The sequence below is a fragment of the Mobula birostris genome, chromosome 2 (genome assembly GCF_030028105.1).
Source record: "Mobula birostris isolate sMobBir1 chromosome 2, sMobBir1.hap1, whole genome shotgun sequence".
Classification (NCBI taxonomy): domain Eukaryota; kingdom Metazoa; phylum Chordata; class Chondrichthyes; order Myliobatiformes; family Myliobatidae; genus Mobula; species Mobula birostris.
In genome coordinates, this window is record NC_092371.1 from 132,794,169 (window position 1) to 132,816,735 (window position 22,567).

The following is a 22,567-nucleotide window of genomic DNA, read 5'->3' on the forward strand; positions in this document are numbered from 1 at the left end:
CTGTCGTAATTGTGACTGCGCACACTTCTCTTCCCTGCCACCCTTGAGTGTCCGGTATACTGCTGATGTCTTCCTCAGTGAAGACTGATGCAAAATACTCGTTCAGTTCCTCCGCCATCTCCTTATCTCCCATTACAATTTCTCCAGCATCATTTTCTATCGGTCCTATATCTACTCTCATCTGTCTTTTACTCTTTATATACTTGAAAAAGCTTTTAGTATCCTCTTTGACATCTTTTCCCTCTTAATGACCTTCTTAGTTTCCTTTTGTAAGCTTTTAAAAACTTCCCAATCCTCTGACTTCCCACTAATTTTTGCTTCCTTGTATGCCCTCTCCTTTGCTTTAACTTCTCTTGTTAGCCACGGTTGCATCCTTTTTCCATTCGAAAATTTCTTCTTTTTTGGAATATACCTGTCTTGCACCCTCCTCACTTCTTGTGTAAACTCCAGCCACTGCTGCTCTGCCATCCTTCCCGCCAGTGTCCCTTTCCAGTCAACTTTGGCCAGTTCCTCTCTCATGCCACTATAATTTCCTTTACTCCACTGGAATACCAACACATCAGATTTCGGCTTCTCTTTTTCAAATTCCACAGTGAACTCAATCATGTTATGATCACTGCCTCCTAAGGGTTCCTTCACCTCAATCTCTCTAATCACCTCCGGTTCATTACCCAATACCCAATCCAGTACAGCTGATTCCCTAGTGGGCTCAACAACAAGCTGCTTTAAAAAGCCATCTCGCAAACATTCTACAAATTCTCTCTCTTGAGATCCAGTGCCGACCTGAAATACAATAACACTGAATGTAGTGTTCTAGTCAAAGAAAAAGTACACTTTTAGGTAGGTAAATAAAGTGCAAAGTGACAAGTTAGATTCAGAGATCAGAACTTGTCCTTCGCATATATAATGTCTGTGCAAAAGTCTTGTAATATTGGGATAGAAGCTGCCCTTGAATCTGGTGGTATATTTTCAAGCTATATTGCCTTCCAAGAGGGAGAAGAGAGAATGACCCGAGTGGACAGGGACATTGATTATGTTGGCTGCCTTCCCGAAACAATTGAGGGGATGGGCGGAGCTGTGTTCACAACTCTGCAATTTCTTGTGGTATTGGGTAAGGCATTTGGCATACCAAACTGTAGTACTACATCTGGGATACCTACAAGTTCACAGTTCCAAAATAAAGAGACTTCCTATGAGACTGAGACGAGAACAGATTTCCTTACCTTGCTCTTCCTGAGAGGTGTGTGGAGGCTCAGTCGCTGAGCAAAATTAGGGCACAGATGGACATGTTAGGTATTAGAGAATCATGAACCAATGGTTAGTGGAGGATACTGGAATAGTCATGATTTCATTGAATGGACCTGGACCCATTGCAATTTGCTTATCACCACAATAGGTCACCGGCAGAAGCAACCTCAATGGCTCTTCGCACAGCTTTAGGCCACCTGGACAACACAAACACCCACATCAGGATGCTGTTCATCGACTATAGCTCAGCATTTAATACCATCGTTCCCACAATCCTGATTGAGAAGTTACAGAACCTGGGTCTCTGTACCTCGCTCTGCAATTGGAACTTCGACTTCCTAACCAGAGACCACTATCTGTGCAGATTAGTGATAAAATATCCTCTTCACTGACTATCAACACTGGTGCACCTTGGGTGTGTGCTTAGCCCACTGCTCTACTCACTGTATACACATGACTGTGTGGCTAGACAGCTCAAATACCATCTATAAATTTGCTGATGATACAACCATTTTTGGTAGAATCTCAGATGGTAATGTGAGGGTGTACAGGAGTGAGATATGCCAACTAGTGGAGTGGTGTTGCAGCAACAACCTGGCACTCAACATTCGTAAGATGAAAGAGCTGATTGTGGATTTCTGGAATGGTAAGCCAAAGGAACACACACCAATCCTCATAGAGGGATCAGAAGTGGAGAGAGTGAGCAGTTTCATGTTTCTGGGTGTCAAGATCTCTGAGGACCTAACCTGGTCCCAACTTATTGATGCAGTTATAAAGAAAGCAAGTCTGTGACTATACTTCATTAGGAGTTTGAAGAGATTTGGCATGTCAACAAATACAGTCAAAAACTTCTATAGATGTACCGTGAGAGCATTCTGACAGACTGCATCACTGTCTGGTATGGGGGAGGAGCTAATGCACATGACCGAAAGCAGCTGCAGAAGGTCGTAAATTTATCTTGGGTACTAGCTACAAAGTACCCAGGACATCTTCAAGGAGCGGTGTCTCCTTGAAAATGTCCTGGCAGTGTACATTATTCAAGACCTCTAGCACCCAGGGCATGCCCTTTTCTCACTGTTACCATCAGGTGGGAGGTACAGAAGCCTGAGGCACACACTCAGCAATTCAGGAACAGCTTCTTCCCCTCTGCCATCCGATTCCTAAATGGACATTGAACTCTACCTCTCTTTTTAAATATATACTATTTGTTTTTTGCATGATTTTTAATCTATGTATACTGTAATTGGTTTATTTTTTCCCTTCTATATTATGCATTGGATTGAACTGCTGCTGCTGTGTTAACAGATCTCATGACAACATACCAGTGATAATAAACCTTATTCTGAATGGCCTACTTTCTCATGTGCTCTAATGTAATGGTGCAGATGAAGAATTATTGGTTAAACAGTGGTTCTGTTAAAAAAACAGAAAATGTAAGAGATACTCAAAAGTTCAAAGTTTCAAAGTACATACATATCATTAACAGCCCTGACATTCATTAAATACAAGAAACACAATAAAATCAATGAAAGACTGCACCAACACAGGAGAAACCAATGTTCAAAAGACAACAAACTACAAATACAAAAGAAAGAAAAAAAAGGAATAAATATCAAGAACGTGAGATGAAGAGTCCTTGAAAGTAAGTCGATAGGTTGCGCAAACAGTTCAGAGATGGGGTGAGTGAAGTTATCCCCTCTGGTTCAAGAGCCTAATGATTGAGGGGTAATAGCTTCTTGAACCTGGTGGTGTGGGTCCTTACGCAGCAGAGAGAAGAAATGATGGCCTGGATGTTGGGGATCCTTGATGATGGATGCTGCTTTCAAGCAACGGCATTCCATATAGATCTCTTCAATGATGGGGAGAGCTTTACCTGCGATGGACTGGGCCGTATTCACTATTTTTTGTAGGTTCTTCTGTTCAAGGGCATTGGTGCTTACATACAGGCCGTGTTTCGCTGGCATTGAGTGAAAGACTTGTTGTGGCACCAGTCGGCCAAATTTTCTATCTCCCTGCTATATGCTGATTCCCCACCATCTTTAATTTGGCCACAATTGTGTCGTCAGCGAACTTAAATACAGCATTTAAGTTTAAAACTGAGAATCCAGTGCACAGAGGTATTGGGGCCTAAGTTCTGAAGCTCACTGATTAGTTTTGTAGGGAGTATGATATTGAATGATGAGCTGACGTCAATTGACCCTCCATCGCTTGTCTACAGCCGACCTCGGCCTCAGTTTGGGACCGCGCCCGTAGCGCGGGATCCGGAAGTAGCCTGGCGTCCGATCTTGCGCCACGTACCGAGGTGGAAGTTACCTCACAGAGAGCGCGAGGCCGCACCGGAGATAGAGCGCATGCGTGGAATCGAACGGCGACTGAACGGGGCCTGGTGAGTGGGCCCGAAACGGGGCGGTGGTGGGTTCAGGATGAGCGAGGAAAAGAGAGTGGCGTGGGGTGTGTGAGAGAGAGGGAGAGAAGGAAATGAAGGAAAAGTTCGGAAGGTTACGGGGAGAGCGGAGGAGAGAGAGAGAGAGAGCGCCTCTGAAGGGTGAGGAAGAGACAGTGAAGACGAGTCCCTGGAGGGAGATGGGCAGAAAGAAAGAGTGTGCTCCTGGAGGAAGGAGAGGGAGGTCTACAAAGGGAGGAGCGAGACGGGGAATGGGGAGGGGGGAAGAGAGATTCTCTGCACGAACGGAATGGGAGGAAGGGAGGTCCGTCCCCTGGAGGAAGGGTGGGGGGAGGGGGAGAGAGAGAGAGACAGACCGACCGACCGCTGGAGGGAGAGGGAGAGAGGATCCCCTGGAGGGAGGGGGAGGAGGGAGTGTCCTGAAGTGGGAGGGTCTCCTGGAGGGAGGGAATGGTGAGGGGAAGGAGGTCCTCTGGAAGGAATTGGGGGTAGGGAGGTAATTGAGTGAGGAAGTCCCTTGGGAGGGAATGGCGAGGGGGAGGGGGGTAATTGAGGGAGGAAGACCCCTGGAGGAGGGAGGGAATGGAGGCAGGAGGTTCTCAAGGGAAGGAATGGAGGGGGAAGGGAGGGAATGGGGGTGTGGGAGAGAGATCCCCTGAAGGGAGGGAATGGTGGGGGAGGGAGGTGGGGACAAGAGTGGGAGCCAGGGAGGGGGAGAGAGAAATGGGGAGGGAGGGGCCCCTGGAGAGAGGAATATTTAAGAAAGGTTGATTTTATGTTATACGCATCATAAGGTTAACTTTGATTCTAAACTTCATGGAGTAGAGTTATAATTATAGATTTTAACTTTAATATATTGAGAAAATTACACAAATTCGTTGTGTTTCAGCTGGTTTGGGTATTGAGATGCTGCTAAAGTATAAGAAACAGCATTTGGTATTTTGAAAACATGCAACACATTTTAAAATCTTTATCTTGTCACATTTTGCCATCAGGCCTTGTGCATGAAACTATATTCTTTGGATAGCAACTTGATACTATTAGACTGTAAGACATAGGAGCAGAATTAGACCATTTGGCCCATTAAGTCTGCTCTGCCATTCCATCATGGCTAATTTATTTTTCTCTCTCAAACCCATCCTCCTTGTAATCTTTGCCCTTACTAATCAACAACATAGCAATATCATTTTCCTAATCTGTCCAAGTCCCTCTGCAGGTTTCCTGCTTCCTCAATGCTACCTGCACCTCTGTGTATCTTGGCCACAAAGGCATCGATTCCATCATCCAAGTCATTGACATATAATGTAAAAAGAAACGGCCCCAGGACCAACTCTTTTTGAATCAATGATTACTTGGTGTATGTTATTTTTCCTTATCTTTAAAACTAAGAGAACTATCAATAATTTATTAACTTTGAAGTCCTTCTCAGCAGTGGTAAAGCCAAGACTGTATACAGCACTTGGTATGAAATGTGTCTGTCATAAGATGATGAGCAACAAACTATTTTGAGGACAGGTAGATCTTTCTCATTAGGTTACATGGATTTGTTTTCAGCTGTACTTGTTTGATTGCAGGATGAAGGACAGGAGGCATTTCTGAATTTATTTTAACGATAAGTTGGTATTCCTAGGTAAGAAGGGAATGAGGTAGTGGAGAAAATGTTCTTGCATCATAAAGCACATTCTCCAACTGGAACTTTGACTTAAATGAAATCAACAATTTGAGCACAATATTTAGGTGTACGTATGTGTATGTTCAGTTTATTCTTCAAAATAATTTAAAATGGTCTACTGTTGCAATACAAATGACCTTTGAGATTTTTTTCTGGAAATGGTCTTTGTGCCTGTTCCGGCTTTCTCTTTGTGTTAGACTAATATTTGATTGCTCACCTGATCAGATTTTCCATTTCTGATATTTGGTTGCTAGATGATCCCTGAAATAATCATCAATTTGTATGAAAGGTTCAAACATCAAATTTAATGTCAGAAATGTATATAATATAAATCCTGAAATGCTTTTTCTTTGCAAACATCCACGAAAACAGAGAAGTGCCCCCAAAGAATGAACGACAGTTAAATGTGAGAACCCCAAAGTCCCTCCCAACTCCCCCCCCCGCGCGTAAGCGGCAGCGAGCAATGATCCCCCTTCCCCCACCGCAAAAAAAAATGCACATCGGTGCCGTCACCGAACCCAAGCGTGTGCCAAGCAATAGCAAAGACTCGGATCAAAGTTACCCCAAAGGCTTCGCGTTTCATCCGACAATCGATAAACCAAAGGTTCTCTCTCTCCCTGGCAAGGGGGAAGGAGGTGACCCCATTTTCACAGCGAGCGGGAGACATAAAAATAATCCATTGGTTTACGATGTTAAAAGTCCGTTTTGTTGCTTTTTTGGAGTTCTGTGTCCTAAGACCACAAAGTCCTCGGGTCTTCGGGCCCACAGCGAAAAATTTTCCAGCCTCCCCGAATACACATGAGTCTCCCGCTGTGACACCGACCCTTGATCTGCCCGTCTCCAGAGCCTCAAGATCTTAGGCTTCTGAACATGATCGAAACTCTCAGGGCTCCGCCTTCCGCCTGTGGACATGTAAGACACAGTTTCTTTCTGTCTGCTTTTAATTTCTCCCTTTCCCGACTCAAACTTTGAAATTTTAACTTTATTCAGTCGGATCCTGTAGAGTGACAGTTATAATTATGTCTAACACAAGAAGCACCAAAAGAAATCCTGAAGCAGGCAATGGTAAACTTAAAAAAGCTGATGAGACTTTAGAGGAGCCACCCTGGGTAAATAGATTGGAGTCTCGAATCAGCTATATCTTTGCTGAATTAACTCAACTAAAAGAAAGATTTCTCCCTTTGGAGGTAAAAATTGACTCTCTGAGCCTTGATCTTAAAGAGATGAGTTGAAATGTGGCTGATATTTCTTCTCGTCTGGAGAAGGCTCAACAATAGATTGTGGATTTGGAGGCCCGCTCTCGTCGGAACAATATTCGAATTGTTGGATTAAAAGAGAAATCAGAATCCACCGAACCACTGGACTATTTTGCTAAGATGTTTCAATCTTTATTTCTGGAGGCTTGCCGACAACTGCCAGAGATTGAAATGGCTCAAAGAGTTGGTGCTTTAAAATTCTCAGATCAAGGTTAAAAACAGACATGTCGTTATGCATTTTCTTCGTTTTAGAGACAAAGACCGTATTATTAAGCTTGCAAGAAAACAAAGGTTGTTTAAATTTCAAAGCTCTGAGATTTGTTTCTTCGAAGATTTTCCACGTGAAATTGTTCATAAATGTTCTGGATTCATTGCCGTAATGCGTACGGCTTATCAAAGGCAGTTGCATCCATCTCTTCAATACCCAGCTAAGTTAAGGCTTTTCGTCAAAAATTCTGGGGTTCGTATTTTTGAGGACCCAGCTGAAACATGCGTTATATTAATTCTCTCCCTAACAAGGCTGAAGTTTAAATGATTTACAATTGTTTGATTGTCTCATGACGTAAGGAGTGATAAGGTCGGAAGATTTGATGGGTATAGAAAGTCTTTGCCTTAAAATGTACCTTTATCTCTGAAATAGACTGGTTTGGATGGTTTTAACTTCAGAAGACATAATGAGGGATCTGTTGAAAGACTAGATAACTTTGAAACTTCTAGAATTTTTTTCTGTTTGCAGCATTTAAATGAACTAATTGCTTTTTTGCTTTGTATGCTTTTGCTAAGAACTTTTAAGTAATTATTCGGGTTTCTTTACGTTTTAAAGATAGATTTAATCATTTAAAGATGGCGATTGTTTTTTTTCCTGAGGAAATATTTCAAGAATTTTTTTTGGACGTGTTGTTTTCCTTATCTAATGTTATATTTCCTTATCTAATATTATGAAGGTTACTTTCAAAACTGAAGGTCGTTTCTAATAACTGTTCTTTTCAACTCAACTGTAATGAGCTGTATGTCGACTGTAATGAGTGTATATCTGGAAGAGGGAGACAGAGATTACTCTTTTCATTTTTACCTTTTATTCAGGCAGGTGGAGTTTATAATTGCTTCTTATGCATTCTTGGGGCTTGCGTCGATTGATATTGACTTATTTCCGGGCTTTGTAGGTTGGGTGGGTTTTTTCCTTTTTTCTCTTCTTATTTTTTATTCCCATTGTGGAATTCCGGTGCGTACGCAAATTATTATTGTTGTTCATCTCCGCCATTCTCAACTACCTTATCCTGACATGCGTCTAACTACTTTCTTTAGATGTAAAGTCTTATGATGATATTTAAATAGTTAAGTGTTTTAAGTTGGAATGTTTATGGTTGGAATCATCCTATTAAGCGTAAGAAAACGTTTAAAACTGTCAACCGATTTCAACCTGATATAATTTTTGCACAGGAGACGCATATCAGGTTATGTGATTAAAATCAATTTTTTTAAATTTTGGAAGGGTCCTCAGTTTCATGCAAATTCTCAAAGTAAAATTAGAAGTTTCCATTTTTATTGATTCCAATATTCCTTTTAACCAGGAGGATATTATATTTGATATTAATGGTAGATTTTTGATTGTTAAAGGAACAATTTACAACAGGAAAATGGTTTTGGTTAATATATATGGACCAAATGCCTCATTCTTTAAAGATGTTTTTGCTCTATTACCTGATCTAAATGAATATATGTTATTAATGGGTGGTGATTTTAATACTTGTTTAAATCCTTTAATAGATAAGTCATCATCCAAACATCAACTCCCTAATTGCTCTGCATCACTTGTTAATTCCTTTTTAATTGATTATGGCTTAATTGAAGTTTGGAGGCATATGCATCCTAGTGATAGAGAATATTCCTTTTTCTCCCATGTTCATAATAAATATTCGCGAATCGACTATTTTATAGTCGACCCTCGACTTCTATCTAATGTTCAGAAATGTGAATATGATGCAATTGTTATTTCTGATCACACCCCCTTAAACCTAAGATTTGATTTGAAAGATGTTGCTTCTACAAGACCACCTTGGTGTTTTCCAGAGCATTTGTTACAAAGCTCAGAATTTGTTGAGTTTATTGAAACTCAGATAAGAGTTTTTTCCCCTTTAATAATACAGGAAACGTCTCAAAGTTAGTAATTTAGGATACATTAAAAGATTATTTACGTGGTCAGATTATTTCGTATTTAGCTAAGCTGAAGAAACAGACAAGAATGGAATTAAATAAAATTTCTAAACAAATTAAAGATTTAGATAACGTCAATACAATCTCTCCAAATGCTGATTTGTTTAAAAGAAGAGTGGAATTACAATCACAATATTATTAACTTATTCTATTGAAGGATATTTACTTAAATTGAAAAGTCAGTTTTATATTTTTGGGAATAAACTCAGCTTCCCAATTAAGGGCAGCTAGAGCAAAAAGACAAATTTTAAAGATTCGTAAAGATAATGGAGATATCATAAGTAATCATGAAGATATTAACAATATTTTTCAGGATTTTTATTCTGATCTTTATAAATCTCAATTTCCTGCAGGTTCCTCCAAAATGAAGGCTTTTTAACATAGATTAAATTTCCTCAAATTACTGTTGAAAATCAACAGTTCCTTCATGCTCCAATTGCTGAGCATGCAGTTCAGAAAGCTATGTTGTCAATCAGGTAAAGCTCCTGGACCTGATGGTTATTCGGTAGGATTTTACAAAAAATTTGAAAAATTACTTTCTTCATATCTTTTGGAAATAATTCATGAATCTTTTGGGAAGGGTAATTTACCTCCTTTTTATGAAGCTTCTGTTTCCTTAAGAAAGATAAGGATCCTACTGAATATTCATCATATAGACCTATTTTGTGATTAAAAGTGGATGCAAAAATTCTTTCTAAGATAGTGGCTAACCGTTTGGAAAATATTTTAACTAAAATTATCTCTACGGATCAAACAGGCTTTATTAAAGGCCGTTACTCTTTCTCCAACGTTCAGAGATTGATGAACATTATATACTCATCACTATCCAAGATACCCCGATGTTATTTCTCGATGCATAAAAGGTATTTGATAGTTGAATGGACATAACTGTTTAATGTATTAGAAAAATTTGGCTTGGGTAATAATTTTAATAGGTGGATTCAAATGATCTATAACAGGGGTCCCCAACTTTTTTTTGCATCGCGGACCGGTTTAATATTGACAATATTCTTGTGGACCGACCGACCAGGGAGAGGGGAGGTGTTCAAGTAGGGTTAAACTCACCTCAGCATGTCTCTTACAGTTAGGGTTGCCAACTTTCTCACTCCCAAATAAGGGACAAAAGTAGCAGTCAAATCCTGGGAAACTTTACCCCAGGAAAGACTACCATGACCATGAAGCCTTGCGCGGGCACCTGTGTACGCATGCGCGTATGTGCCGATTTTTTTTCCACAAATCGGTTTTGCCTTCATCTTCCCGACTACACTGTACACACATTATTTCTACTTTATATAGGCTGTGTATTTATCATATTCCTGCTTTTGCTATAAGTTAGTGTTATTTTCAGTTTTGTTGTTATTTGGTAGGTTATTTTTTGGGTCTGGGAATGCTCAAAAAATTTTTCCCATATAAATTAATGGTAATTGCTTCTGCGCTTTATGCCATTTTGGCACGAAAGGTTTCATAGGAATGCTCTACCTTAGCGGGGGAAATACGGGACAAGGGCGGTCCTGCATGGGACAAACCGATTTAGCCCAATATATGGGAGGTCCCGGCAAATACGGGACAGTTGGCAACCCTATGTTCAAGTTCAACAGTGCGTAACAGGGAACGAGAAAAGGTGCAGCTGACTCATATCGTTTCCCCGCGGCCTGGTAGCACATGCTTTGCGGCCCAGTACCGGTCCGCAGCCCGGTGGTTGGGGACTGCTGATCTATCAGAATCCTGTTGCTACTGTTATTACTAATAATTTCAGGTCCCCTTTTTTTCATTCTCACGAGGTACTAGACAAGGATGTCCGTTAAGTCCTTTATCTTGTACTGGAGCCCTTGGCTATAATATTTTGTGAAGCTAAAAGTATTCATGGTATCTCTATAAATGGGACCATACATAAGATTCCTCTTTACGCAGATGATCTTTTGGTTTATATTTCGAACCCTGAAGAACCTATTCCTAATCTTTGGGAAATATTAAATGATTTTGGAAAATTTTCAGGATATAAACGTAACTTAAAAGTGCTTTGTTCTCATTAAATGCTCCTGTTTTTATATATAACGATATTCCATTTAGAATTGTTAATTCTTTTAAATATTTAGGTATTATCATTACTAAAATATATAAAGATCTTTATAAAGCTAATGTAGTTCCTTTAATGGACTCTGAAACAATAATTTTCTACTTACACTTTCTTTAATATGTCATATCCATGCCATGAAACTGATTGTTTTACCTAGATTTTTATATTTTTCAAAATATACCTATCTTTTTAACTAAAAAATATTTTGATCAAATTGATTCTATTATTTTGTCCTTCATTTGGAATAATAAAAGACAAAAATTAATAAGTATCATTTACAAAAAATCTAAAAAAGATGGTGGACTTGCACTACCTAATTTAAGATTGTATTATTGGGCTGTTAATATTCAACAATTATGTTTTTGGCTATATTGGCTCGACAAGAGCCAAAAACCAGCTTGGATTCATTTGGAATTAAAAGCTATCATTTAACCTCATTATTAGGAGCTCTATTACCTTTACAACTTGCTAAAATTCCAAATTTAACTCTCTACCCTATTATTAAACAGTCCTTACGGATTTGGTTTCAGTTTCGCAACTCTTTTAATTTTAAACAATTTGAATTATCTAGCTCTTTATATCGAAATTTTCTATTTAAACCTTCAATAACCGATCCCATTTTTCTCTTATGGAGAAATAAGGGGATTTTTTTTTTTTTTTGCAGATTTATTTAGTGATGGTTGATTGATGACTTTTGAAGAGTTAATTAGCAAATATTCTCTCTCTCATACACACTTCCTGCAATATCTTAAGGTTAGACATTTTTTTACAAAAATACTTATCCAAGTTTCCATATATGCAAGAACCTGATTTGTTGGATACTATTTTGAATATGAATCCTTTAGTGAGAGGTTCCATTGGTAGAATTTATAGTTTATTTTAAATGACAAAAAGATAACCTCTCACTAAAGATTAAACAAGATTGGGAGAGAAAACTTAATATGACCTTTGTTAATGAAGATTGGTTGTGAGTTCTGAAAATGGTCAATTCTTCTTTGATATGTGCCAATCACTGTTTAATTCAATTTAAAATTGTTCACTTATTATTTAACAAAGGAGAGACTATCCAAAATATTTCCTAACATAGACAACTATTGTGATAGCTGTAAAACTGAAGTAGCCACTTTGTCACATATGTTCTGCTCATGTTCTTCATTAAAATCTTTTTAAATCTTTATTTTCTACAATTTCTAAAGCTCTGAAAATTAATTTGCAACCTAATGGCTGTTCTATTTGGAATAGTTCCACGTTGTATTCAGGGTATTTCATCTTCAGACCAACATGTAATTGCATTTGTTACATTGTTGGCAAGAAGGGCTATTTTATTGAAATGGAAAGATACCTCTGTCCCTACATTAATTCAATGGTTTTCTCAAGTAATGTTATGTCTTAGTTTGGAAAAAAATTAGTAGAACTTTTGATCCTCTATTCAGTTTTGAGAGAAGATGGGGCTATCTTGCCAAATATTATCATTAAATTTGAATTAATTTATATGGTTTCCTTCCGATCTTATTTTATATAAATGTGAATTGAGGGTTGATGATTTTTCTTCTTTTTATATATATGATTGTAAGACATGTTGCTTTGGGAGTTGGTTCCTAATGGTTCGTTCTTTTTTCTTTCTCTTTCTCTTGTAGTTAAAGGGGTTTTTTCTTTTAGTTGAGGTTCTCTTTTCTTCCTGCTTTTCTTTATTAAAATTTTTTTTGCATTATCATACATTATTTTTTTGATAAGTTTTTTTCTTCAGCTTTATTAACTGTATATATATCAATTTGTAAAAGTCTTGTATCATCAATGTAATGGCATTAGTTTTGGCAATGTTTGAGGAAATGCAATTGAATCCCAAGGTTGAAATCATAGGTTATAATACTACTTGAAGTTAGTAAATGATATTTAACAAAAATGACATGAGATGGGAGACAAAAGGGCCAGTTTGGAATAGTTGAAAAGTGTTTGGAGAAAGATTTTGATTCGAAATACAGTACAGTTTGAATGGACCAAGTATGTGATGCCAGTTTCCCATATTCATCAGTTTTCTGAAATTTTGAGAAAAAACACCTGCTTCCCCCTTTTTTTTTCTAACCTCCAATGATCTAATATCCACAACACTGTGCTTTATAGAATTCCAGAGTTTCTCCACCCTCTGTGAGGAGGAGGAGAAGAAGACTTGACCAACTTCAAATTCAAACCAATCCTCTGTTATCAAGGTCATATTAAGCTCTCTTTCCCAATCTTGCTTAATCTTAAGTGAAGGGTAATTGTACTGTTGTAACAGTAAATTATATATATTTCCCAATAAAACCTTCCACTAAAGGGTTCATTTTTAAAATAATATCTAACAGGTCAGAATCCTGTATATATGGAAAGTTACTTAAATATTCCTGTAAGAAATGTTTGACCTGAAGATATTGCAAGAAATGTGAGTACGAGAGAGAGTATTTAGTTACTAATTTCTCAAAAGACATCAATCGGCCTTCTTGGAACAGATCCATGAAGGAATAGACTCCTTTATTCCTCCAAAGAAGAAAGGTAGGATCAATTGATGAAGGTTTAAGTAAATAATTTTGATAAATTAAACTAAGAAGGTTAAATATTTTGAGATTTAAAAAATTACGAAACTGGTACCAAATTCGTAATGACTGCCTAATCATAGGATATAAATTTAGATTAGCAATTTTGGCCAGTTGTACAGGTAAGGAAGCTCCTAATAACGAGGTTAAGTAAAACTATTTCACAGCTTTCAATTCGAAATCAGCTCAAGGTGGTCGTTCACTTTTATCAGCCCAGTATAACGAAGAACACATACAACGTATATTAACAGCCCAATAGTGCATTTTTAAATTAAGCAGGGCAAGACCTCCATCCTTCTTTAATTTTTGTCAATGATATTTTCCAACTGTTGGTCTTTTATTATTCCAAACTAAAGATGAAATAATAGAATCAACCTGATCAAAAAACTTCTTAGTTAAAAAATAGGAATATTTTGAAATACATATAAAAGTTTTGGTAAAATCATCATTTTAACTGCATGAATTCAACCAATTAACAAAAGTGTAAGTGGATTCCATCTACAAAATAACTGCCTCATAAAATCCACTGAAGGAACCAAATTAGCTCTATATAGGTCTCTGTGATTTTTAGTGATAATACCTAAATATTTAAAAGAGTCCATAACTTTGAAAGGAATGTCATCATATATAGAAGCAGAATCATTTAGAGGAAATAATTCACTTTTATAAAGGTTTAGTTTATATCCCAAAAACTTTCCAAGTTCATTTAATAATTTCAAAAAACTAGGAATGGATTCTTCAGGATTCGAAACATAAACTAAGAGATCATCAGCATAAAGGGAGATCTTATGAACAGTCCCATTTATGGAAATTCCATGGATATCTTTAGCTTCATGAAGTGCAATGGCCAAGGGTTCCAGCACCAAATTAAATAATAAAGGACTTAAAGGACGTCCTTGTCTCGTACCCCGCGAGAGTCGAAGAAAGGAGATGTGAAATTATTAGTAGTAACAGTAGCAATAGGGATTTTATATATCATTCTAATCTACTTACTAAAATTAATACCGAAGTCGAATTTCTCTAAAACGTTAAATAAGTATTTCCATTCAACTCTAAAATGCCTTTTCAACATCCAGAGAAAGAGCACATTGGGGAGCCTTAGAAAAGGATGAGTATATAACATATAACAGTCTCCGAATATTAGAGAAGGAATAACGGCCCTTTTCAAAACCTGTTTGGTCCTGAGAGATAATTTTAACTAGAATATTCTCCAGTCGATTAGCCATTATTTTTGAAAGAATTTTAGCATCCACATTTAATAATGAAATAGGTCTATATGAAGTGCAGTCAGTAGGGTCTTTATCTTTCTTAAGAATTAAAGAAATAGAAGCTTCATAAAATGTGGGAGGTAACTCTCCTATCAAAAAAGAATCTTTAAGCGTTTCCAACATATATGGAGAAAGCAGTTTTTCAAATTTTTATAAAATCCTACAGAATAACTATCCAATCCAGGAGCTTTACCAGATTGCATTGAAAGAATAGCTTTCTGAATTTTGTTTTCAGTAATAGGAGTATCAAGAGTTTGTTGAGCTTCAACAGAAATTCTAGAAAAATCAATCTTTTGCAAAAAGGCATTCATTTTAGAAGGATCAGCTGGAAACTGAGATTTATAAAGTTCAATGTAAAAGTCTTGAAAAATTTTATTAATGTCTTCATAATTATAAGCTAAACTACTGTCTCCCTTACAAATTTTTAAAATTTGTCTTTGGCTCTAGCTGCTTTTAATTGAGATGCTAATAGCTTATTATTTTTATCTCCAAACTCATAAAATTGACTTTTCAATTTAAGCAAATTTCTTTCAATAGGAAAAGTTAATAGTAAATTATATTGTGATTAAATAACTCAATGTTAGGAGAGTTTGCATAAATATTATCCAAATCTTTAATTTGTTTTGAAATCTTATCTAACTCTATTTTTCTCTGTTAAGCTTAGCTAAATATGAGATTATCTGACTGCACAAATATGCTTTAAATGTATCCCATATAATCAATTTTGACGCATCTCTCGTATTGTTAAAAAGAAAAAAAATCTTTTATCTGAGTTTCAATAAATTTGACGAAGTCTGAACTTTGTAATAAATTTTCTGGAAAACGCCAAGGCAAATTTGCAATACTGACATCATTCAATTCAAAAACTAAGCTTAAAGGCGCATGATCCGAAACAGCGATAGCATCATATTCACATTTCTGGACTTTGGACAAAAATTGGAAATCAGCTATAAAATAATTGATTCTCGAATATTTTTTTGTGAACATGTGGGGGGGGGCGGGAAGAATAATCTTTGTCATTAGGATGTAGGTGTCTCCAAATTTCCACCAGGCCATGATCGATTTAAAAAAGAGTTAATAAGTGATGCTGAACAACTCGGAAGCCACTGATTGGTTGAACTCTTGTCAATCAAAGGATTTAAACAACAGTTAAAATCACCACCCATTAACAACATGTATTCATTTAAATCCGGCAATAAAGCAAATACATTTTTAAAAAAAGAAGGATCATCTACATTAGGTCCATATGGATTAACCGGGACAATTTTTCTATTACAAATTGTTCCTATGACAGTTAAAAATCTACCATTAGTATCTGACACAATGTCTTCTTGGATAAATAGAATATTAGATTTAATAAAAATAGATACTCCCTTTGTTTTATTTTGACAAGTGACATGAAATTGAAGGCCCTTACACATTTTAAAAAATCTATTTTGATCGCCCGTTCTGATGTGCATTTCTTGAGCAAAAATTATATCGGGGTTGGAATCGATTAATAATTTTAAAAGTCTTCTCTCGCTTAATAGGATGATTCCAGCCACGTACATTCCAACTAATAACGTTTATCTGTTTAACACATAAATACACGCATACCAATGCGGGCTAATCTAAAAGGGCGGTGATAAATATAACCATATACAAAACACATATGCTCTGGAACTCTGTAATGGGAAAAAATACAATAATAAAAAGACTAAAATTGATCCTACAATGAATCCTATAGCTCAAAACTAACGCAATCCTTCCACCACCCCAAAAGCCAGAAATCCGGCAAAGAAAAAGCTGAAATGCATCCCCATAGAAATAGAAAAAAGAAACAACTCTGCGAGCTGCCCATTTTATAATACAGTAGTGATTTTAAAAGTTTTCCTTAATTCTGCCGCGCGCCCCCCCCCCCCCCCCCATTTATGAAAAAACACGGCCCTAAAATAAGAAAGCTCTGCAGAGGAAAAAAGATGTTTATACTTAAATCATTAAAAATAAATTGGGGAATGCAAAAACAATCTCCAAAGACGTCAAAACAATAAAATTAAACAAAGAAAAATGTTTGTGTAATCTCTAATGAAGAAAAATCGGCACCATTATCCATTTGACTTACATGCCCAATTTAAAAAAAAACTTTTTAGAAGAAAAACTGAAACTAATTATCTATCTACTAAGCACTCCGCGCGCGTGCTCGCTCTCTCTCTCTCTCTCTCTCTCACAGATTTATATAAATAAATACACACACACACTTATAAGCTATGAAAACTATCACTTAATTAATGAAAAAAGAAGGATAGAAACAGATAATCAAACCGGTTAACAATCTGTCCGCTGTGTTAATTCACTCAGTATACCAAACAGATATTTCAGAAAACTTATGCATCAGTCAGATCAAGAAATTCACATCTTCTTTAAATGGTCCATCGATCAAAGGACATCTTCAACATATCAGAAATCTTCAAAGCTTGTTTTCTTTCAGAAAATAACAGCTATTCAGCAGACCTAAAGCCATTCAAACCTCGGCCACCTCCAAAATAGAATTAACATTGTCCAGTGCCGCTTTGGGATCCAGAAAAACATGTGGACTCGAATCTTTAGGAAATAATTTTAATCGGGCTGGATAGCCAAGTGATGGGAATAATCCCTTATCATAGGCTCTCTTCAAAGCTGGAACGAATTTGAACTGCTGTTCCATAACTTCCCATGGATAATCTTCATAAAAATGAATCTCGGAACCCTTGAATTTAAAAACTCTGTGTTTCTTTGCATATTTCATGATTTGGTCTTTACCTTGCAATGAAAAAAGCAGTCCAAAATTGACCTTGGTTTACTTGGATCTTGAGATTTCGAAGTGAAAATTCTATGCGCTCTTTCAGTATCGGGAGGCTGAAGTAAAATATCCAGAAATAGTGATTGAAACAAATTAGCAAAGTAGTCCAATAAGTCCCCACTCTCAGATTCTTCCTTCAGTCCAACAATTCGAATATTATTCCGAGGAGATCTTGCTTCCAGATCGATAATCTTACGTTGAGATTGTTTCAAGCGGGCTGAAATATCTGCTATCTGACGCTCCAACTCTCTTAAATTCAGAATTCAAGGAAATAATATTTTCCTCTACAAATTGAAAACTCTGTCGAATCGACTTCACCTCAGAAGTGTTATCTATTTTCTTGTCGAGAGCCATCAACGCATGTTCTAAACGCTCAGCCCAAACAGGCATATCCTCTGATTTTTCTTTCAAAGTTTTTCCCTTTCCATTGCTGGATTCAGAGAGCTGCTTTCCACTTCTTAAAGATTGTGACATAGTAACAATTATTCCTCTCTAAGATTGACAAATAAAAGTTAAAAATTCAAAGTTTAAACTGGGGAAAAGGAAGAATTAAACTCAGCCACACAGAATGTGTGTCACTCCATTAGGCAGCAGGCGGAGTTCCTTGATTACTAGATTTTAAAAGCACAATGAATGTGAGGGCACTGTATCTAAATGCCCATAATATTTGAAACAAGGTCAGTGAACTTGTGGCACTAATCGGTATAAAGGGGTATGATTGAGTGACCATTATAGAAATATGTTTGCAGGGTGGAGAGGATTGGGATATCAGGCAATACAGAAGGATAGGCAGGAGGTTAAGGGAGGTGAGATAGTGTGAGATCAGGGCGATAGTAAGAGGCAATATAAGGAGCAGAATGTTGAATCCATCTGGGTAGAGATTGGGAATAGTAAAGGGAAAATAATCACTGGTGGAAGTTGTCTATTGGTCAGTGAATAATAGCATTGCAGTGGCACAGGTAATAAACCAAGAAATATCTGAGGCATGTAAGAATGGAACAGCAGTTATTTTGGGGGACTGTAACTTGAACATAGATTGAGTGAATTGAGTTGGTTGAGGCATTCTTGAGGACTTCATGGAATGCATACATGATACCTTTCTTGAACAGCATGTTACTGAACCTACAAGGGAACATGTTACTTGGATTTGGTCCTATGCAATGAGACAGGTAAAATTTGCAATCTTGTAGTTAGGGATCCTCTTGAAAAGAGTGATCACAATATGATTGAGTTTCTCATACAAATAGAGGGTGCAATAGTTTGATCTAAAACCAGAGTATTATGCCTAAACAAGGGAGACTACAATGGAATGAGGGAGGAGTTGGACAGGGTAGACTGGGAACACAGGCTATATGGTGGGACGGTTGAGGAAGAGTGGAAGATTTTCAGAGATTTTTCACGGTGCTCAACAAAAGTATATTTTAGTTAAAACTAAAGACAGTAAAGATGGGGGGAGCCAGCCATGGATAACTAAGGAAATAAAGGAGGGCATCAAACTAAAAGCTCGTGTACAAAGTTGCCAGGAGTAGTGGGAAACTGGAAGATTGGGAAAACTTTTAAGAGCAACCACTAAGTGATCAATAAAGAAGGGAAGATAGATTATGAAAATAAACTAGCACAAAATACAAAGCAGATTGTAAAAGTTTTTATAATTGTATATGAGCCCCCTATCTTCCTGGACATCTCAGGAAATGGCTTGTTAGCCCTCAATGGCAGTCTCCCAACTCAGCAATGAGAAACCCACCATTCTTTGGCCTCATACATCTAGGGTATACACACTCCGGTCCCGCCAAATCAGTGAGATTTGGATGTCTCTCCCACCCAAGCCCTGGTTTGTGTGAATGCTGTGTGATTTGCTGCCCTGTTACAGCTCGTTGCCAGGAAATAACAGACCGCACACTACGTATAATTAAAGTAAGTATATTTATGAATATTAACTAAAGAGTTAGTACAGAAAAGAAAGAAAAAACCAATAATGGCCATTATAATTAAACAGTCAAATGCACAGGTTGGAGCTCAACTCTTCGGAAGGTCATATTCACTGAGCCTTAGTAGACTCCTGCACCTTGCTTCATCGAATCATGGTCCCCACTGAATTAAATCCTACAACTGGTTCTCTGCAGTGTGTTTTCTCTTCATCCCCCACCGAACAAAGACCAAGGCTCAAACAGGTCTCAGGCACAAAAAAAAAATCCCTCCCCCTGCCCCCCAGCCTTCTCTCCTGATTGGATGGCCCACATTCTGAAACAGCTATTATCTCTAATAACGCTGCTTCTACAGAAAGATCATTACATGAAATACCGTACAATGCTAGCAGTGAAACCTTTACCAGGGCATTACATATAAAGTGGAAAAAGGTGGCTAAAGTGAACGTGGGCCTCTTTGAGGACGAGAAGGGGGAACTTATATTGGGTAATGAGGAAATGGCCGAGGCTTTGATGACTATTTTGTGTTGATCTTTATGATGGAGGACATGTCCAACATGCCACAGAGCGGTAATATGGATTCGATGGATCCAATACCTATCACTAAAGACACAGTGCTGAGGAAATTTGTGGGCCTAAAGATAGACAAGTCACGAGGTCCTGATGGAATGCTTCCCAGTGTACTGAAAAAAAAAAAATGGCAGAGGTTATAGTAAAGGTTTTGCTGATAATTTACCAAAATTCTTTGGCTTCTGGGCAGTCCTGCCAGATTGGAAGAAGGTGAATGTCATGCCACTGTTTAAAAAAGGTTGTAGGCGAAAGGCAGGTAACTATAGGCTAGTTAGTTTAACATCTGTAGTTGGGAAAATGCATGAAGCTATCGTGAAAGAGGAAATAGCGGGTTATCTGGGGGAAAAATGGATCCATCAGGCAGACGCAGCATGGATTCAGCAACTGTGCATGATATACATTAACAATCTGGAAGAGAGGACTGAGTGTAGTGTATCTAAGTTTGCTGATGGTATTAAATTGAGTGGAAAAGCAAATTGTGTAGAAGATAGCGAGAGCCTGCAGAGTGATATAGATAGGTTAAGCGAGTGGGCAAGGGTCTGGCAGCTGGAGTACTGTGTTGGTAAATGCGAGGTCATCCGCTTTGGAAGGAAAAATGGAAGATCAGGTTATTATTCAAATAGTAAAAGATAGCAGCAGTGCAGAGGGACTTGGGAGTGCTTGTGCATGAATCACAAAAGGTTAGTTTGCAGTTGCAGCAGGCTATCAAGAAGGCAAATGGAACATTGGCATCCATTGCTCGAGGGACTGAATTTAAGAGGAAGAAGGTTATGCTGCAACTATATAAGAGTACTGGTGAGGCTGCACCTGGAGTACTGCATGCATTTCTGGTCTCCTTACTTGGCTGTGGAATTGGTGCAAAGGAGGTTCACCAGGTTGATTCCAGGGATGAGGGGGTTAGACTATGAGGAGAGATTGAGTTGCCTGGGACTGTACTCACTGGAATTCAGAAGGATGAGAGGGGATCTTATAGAGACATAAAATTATGCAAGGGATAGATAAGATAGAGGCAGGAAAGTTGTTTCCACAAGTAAGTGAGACTAGAACTAGGGGACGTGGCCTCAAGATTTGGGGGAGTAAATTTAGAACTGAGATGAGGAACTGCTTTTCTCAAAGAATGGTAAATTGTGGAATTCTCTGCCCTATGTAGCAGTGGAAGCTACTTCAGTAAATATATTTAAGACTAGGTTGGATAGATTTTTGCATAGTAGGGGAATTGAGTCTTATGGGGGAAAGGCAGGTAGGTGGAGGTGAGTCCATGGTCAGATCAGCCATGATATTGAATGGCGGAGCAGACTCAACAGGCCAGTTGACCCACTCCTTCTATTTCTTATGTTCTTATTTTGTAACTACAGTATATAATCTTGTTCTCATCCATAAAAAAAATTGTAACTGGTCTGTTTACCATGGTGAAGACTTGATCAAAGTCAAACTAACAGGTCCTTCAAAGGTTGAAAACTTAGTTAGGGCTTTTACAATTTTCCTCTTTTTCCTTGGGAAATAAGCCTAATTGTATTCTCTCTCAGGCACATCTCTTGGAGCTCAGAAAAACAGAGGGCTATGCGCTAGGAAAATTTGAGGCATCTCTAGAGTAGGTTACATGGTCACGACATAGTGGGTCGAAGGGCCTGTAATGTGCTATAATTTCTATGTTCTATGTATTTACCCTGTCATGCTCCTTAGGTGGTTGTATTTTCCATTCTTCTGAAGTCCAAACAAAATGGAATTTTAGCTGCTTGTGGTCATACAATTTGCTCAATCTAAGGATTAGCTTGGTAAATTCCTTATTGATTGCCTTAGACACTGTTATATCCTTCCTTAAATTAGGGGACTAAAACAGTATAATACTTGTGGGCTCACTGACCTCCTGTAAATAAACTTTGCTATTTCTGTAGCTCTAACACTCTTGCAAGAAAGGCCACTATGCCATTTGCCTTTCTGTTTGCTGCACCTGTCTAACTTTTTGTGATGCATGCACAAGAACACTTAGATTCCTTTGTATTCAACTATTCATTTGCATTCACTTTCCACTTATATAAGTTTGTTCTTTTGATTTATTTTACTCATGATGGAGTCTTAAATTTTACTCATTATGGACCGTGCCTTTAAGAACCCTGTCTATGGGAAAGAGAAAGCTATACAACACAAACAGCGTGTGTGTGTGTGTGTGTTTGGGATTTATGCAAGGACACTGCCAGCTTCTGAGTTCCTACAGAGAGAGAGGGGGGAGGAGCTACATGATGGACAGCTGGTGTTCGGCACAACAGTATTTAAACCAGCGTAGTTGCTTGTTTGGCAGGACACACAGGTGCACTAAGGTGTGGCAAAATTACCACTGCACTTCCAGGTGCCCACGAGTGTGGGACTGAGGATCGATTAAGAGGAATCGATCTGTAATTATTAATGCGTGAAAGAGCGACCTTGTGGAGTCTACCTGTGTGTCTAACCCTTGCCTGGCGTGGTAGATTATCACTTGAAGACGGCGCTCTTAAGTTGGTCACGTTTGGCTAACTTGGAAGTTTGGGAGGACATCGAAGAGGATTGA

General features: G+C 37.9%; 1 protein-coding gene across 4 annotated transcripts in view; it reads left to right on the forward strand.

The window, feature by feature from the left end:
* Nucleotides 1–3,539: 3,539 nt before the first annotated feature.
* Nucleotides 3,540–22,567, forward strand: part of LOC140191307 (cullin-9) — a 332,978-nt gene continuing 313,950 nt past the window's right edge. For 2 of the 4 annotated variants that reach the window (XM_072248588.1, XM_072248598.1), the window contains exon 1: nucleotides 3,712–3,793. In XM_072248588.1, coding sequence (XP_072104689.1) covers nucleotides 3,727–3,793 — 67 coding nt within the window. In that variant the 5' untranslated portion in view covers nucleotides 3,712–3,726. Of the gene's footprint in view, nucleotides 3,635–3,711; nucleotides 3,794–22,567 lie in introns of those variants that run through there. The other 2 variants (XM_072248616.1, XM_072248607.1) reach the window with 2 other exon arrangements.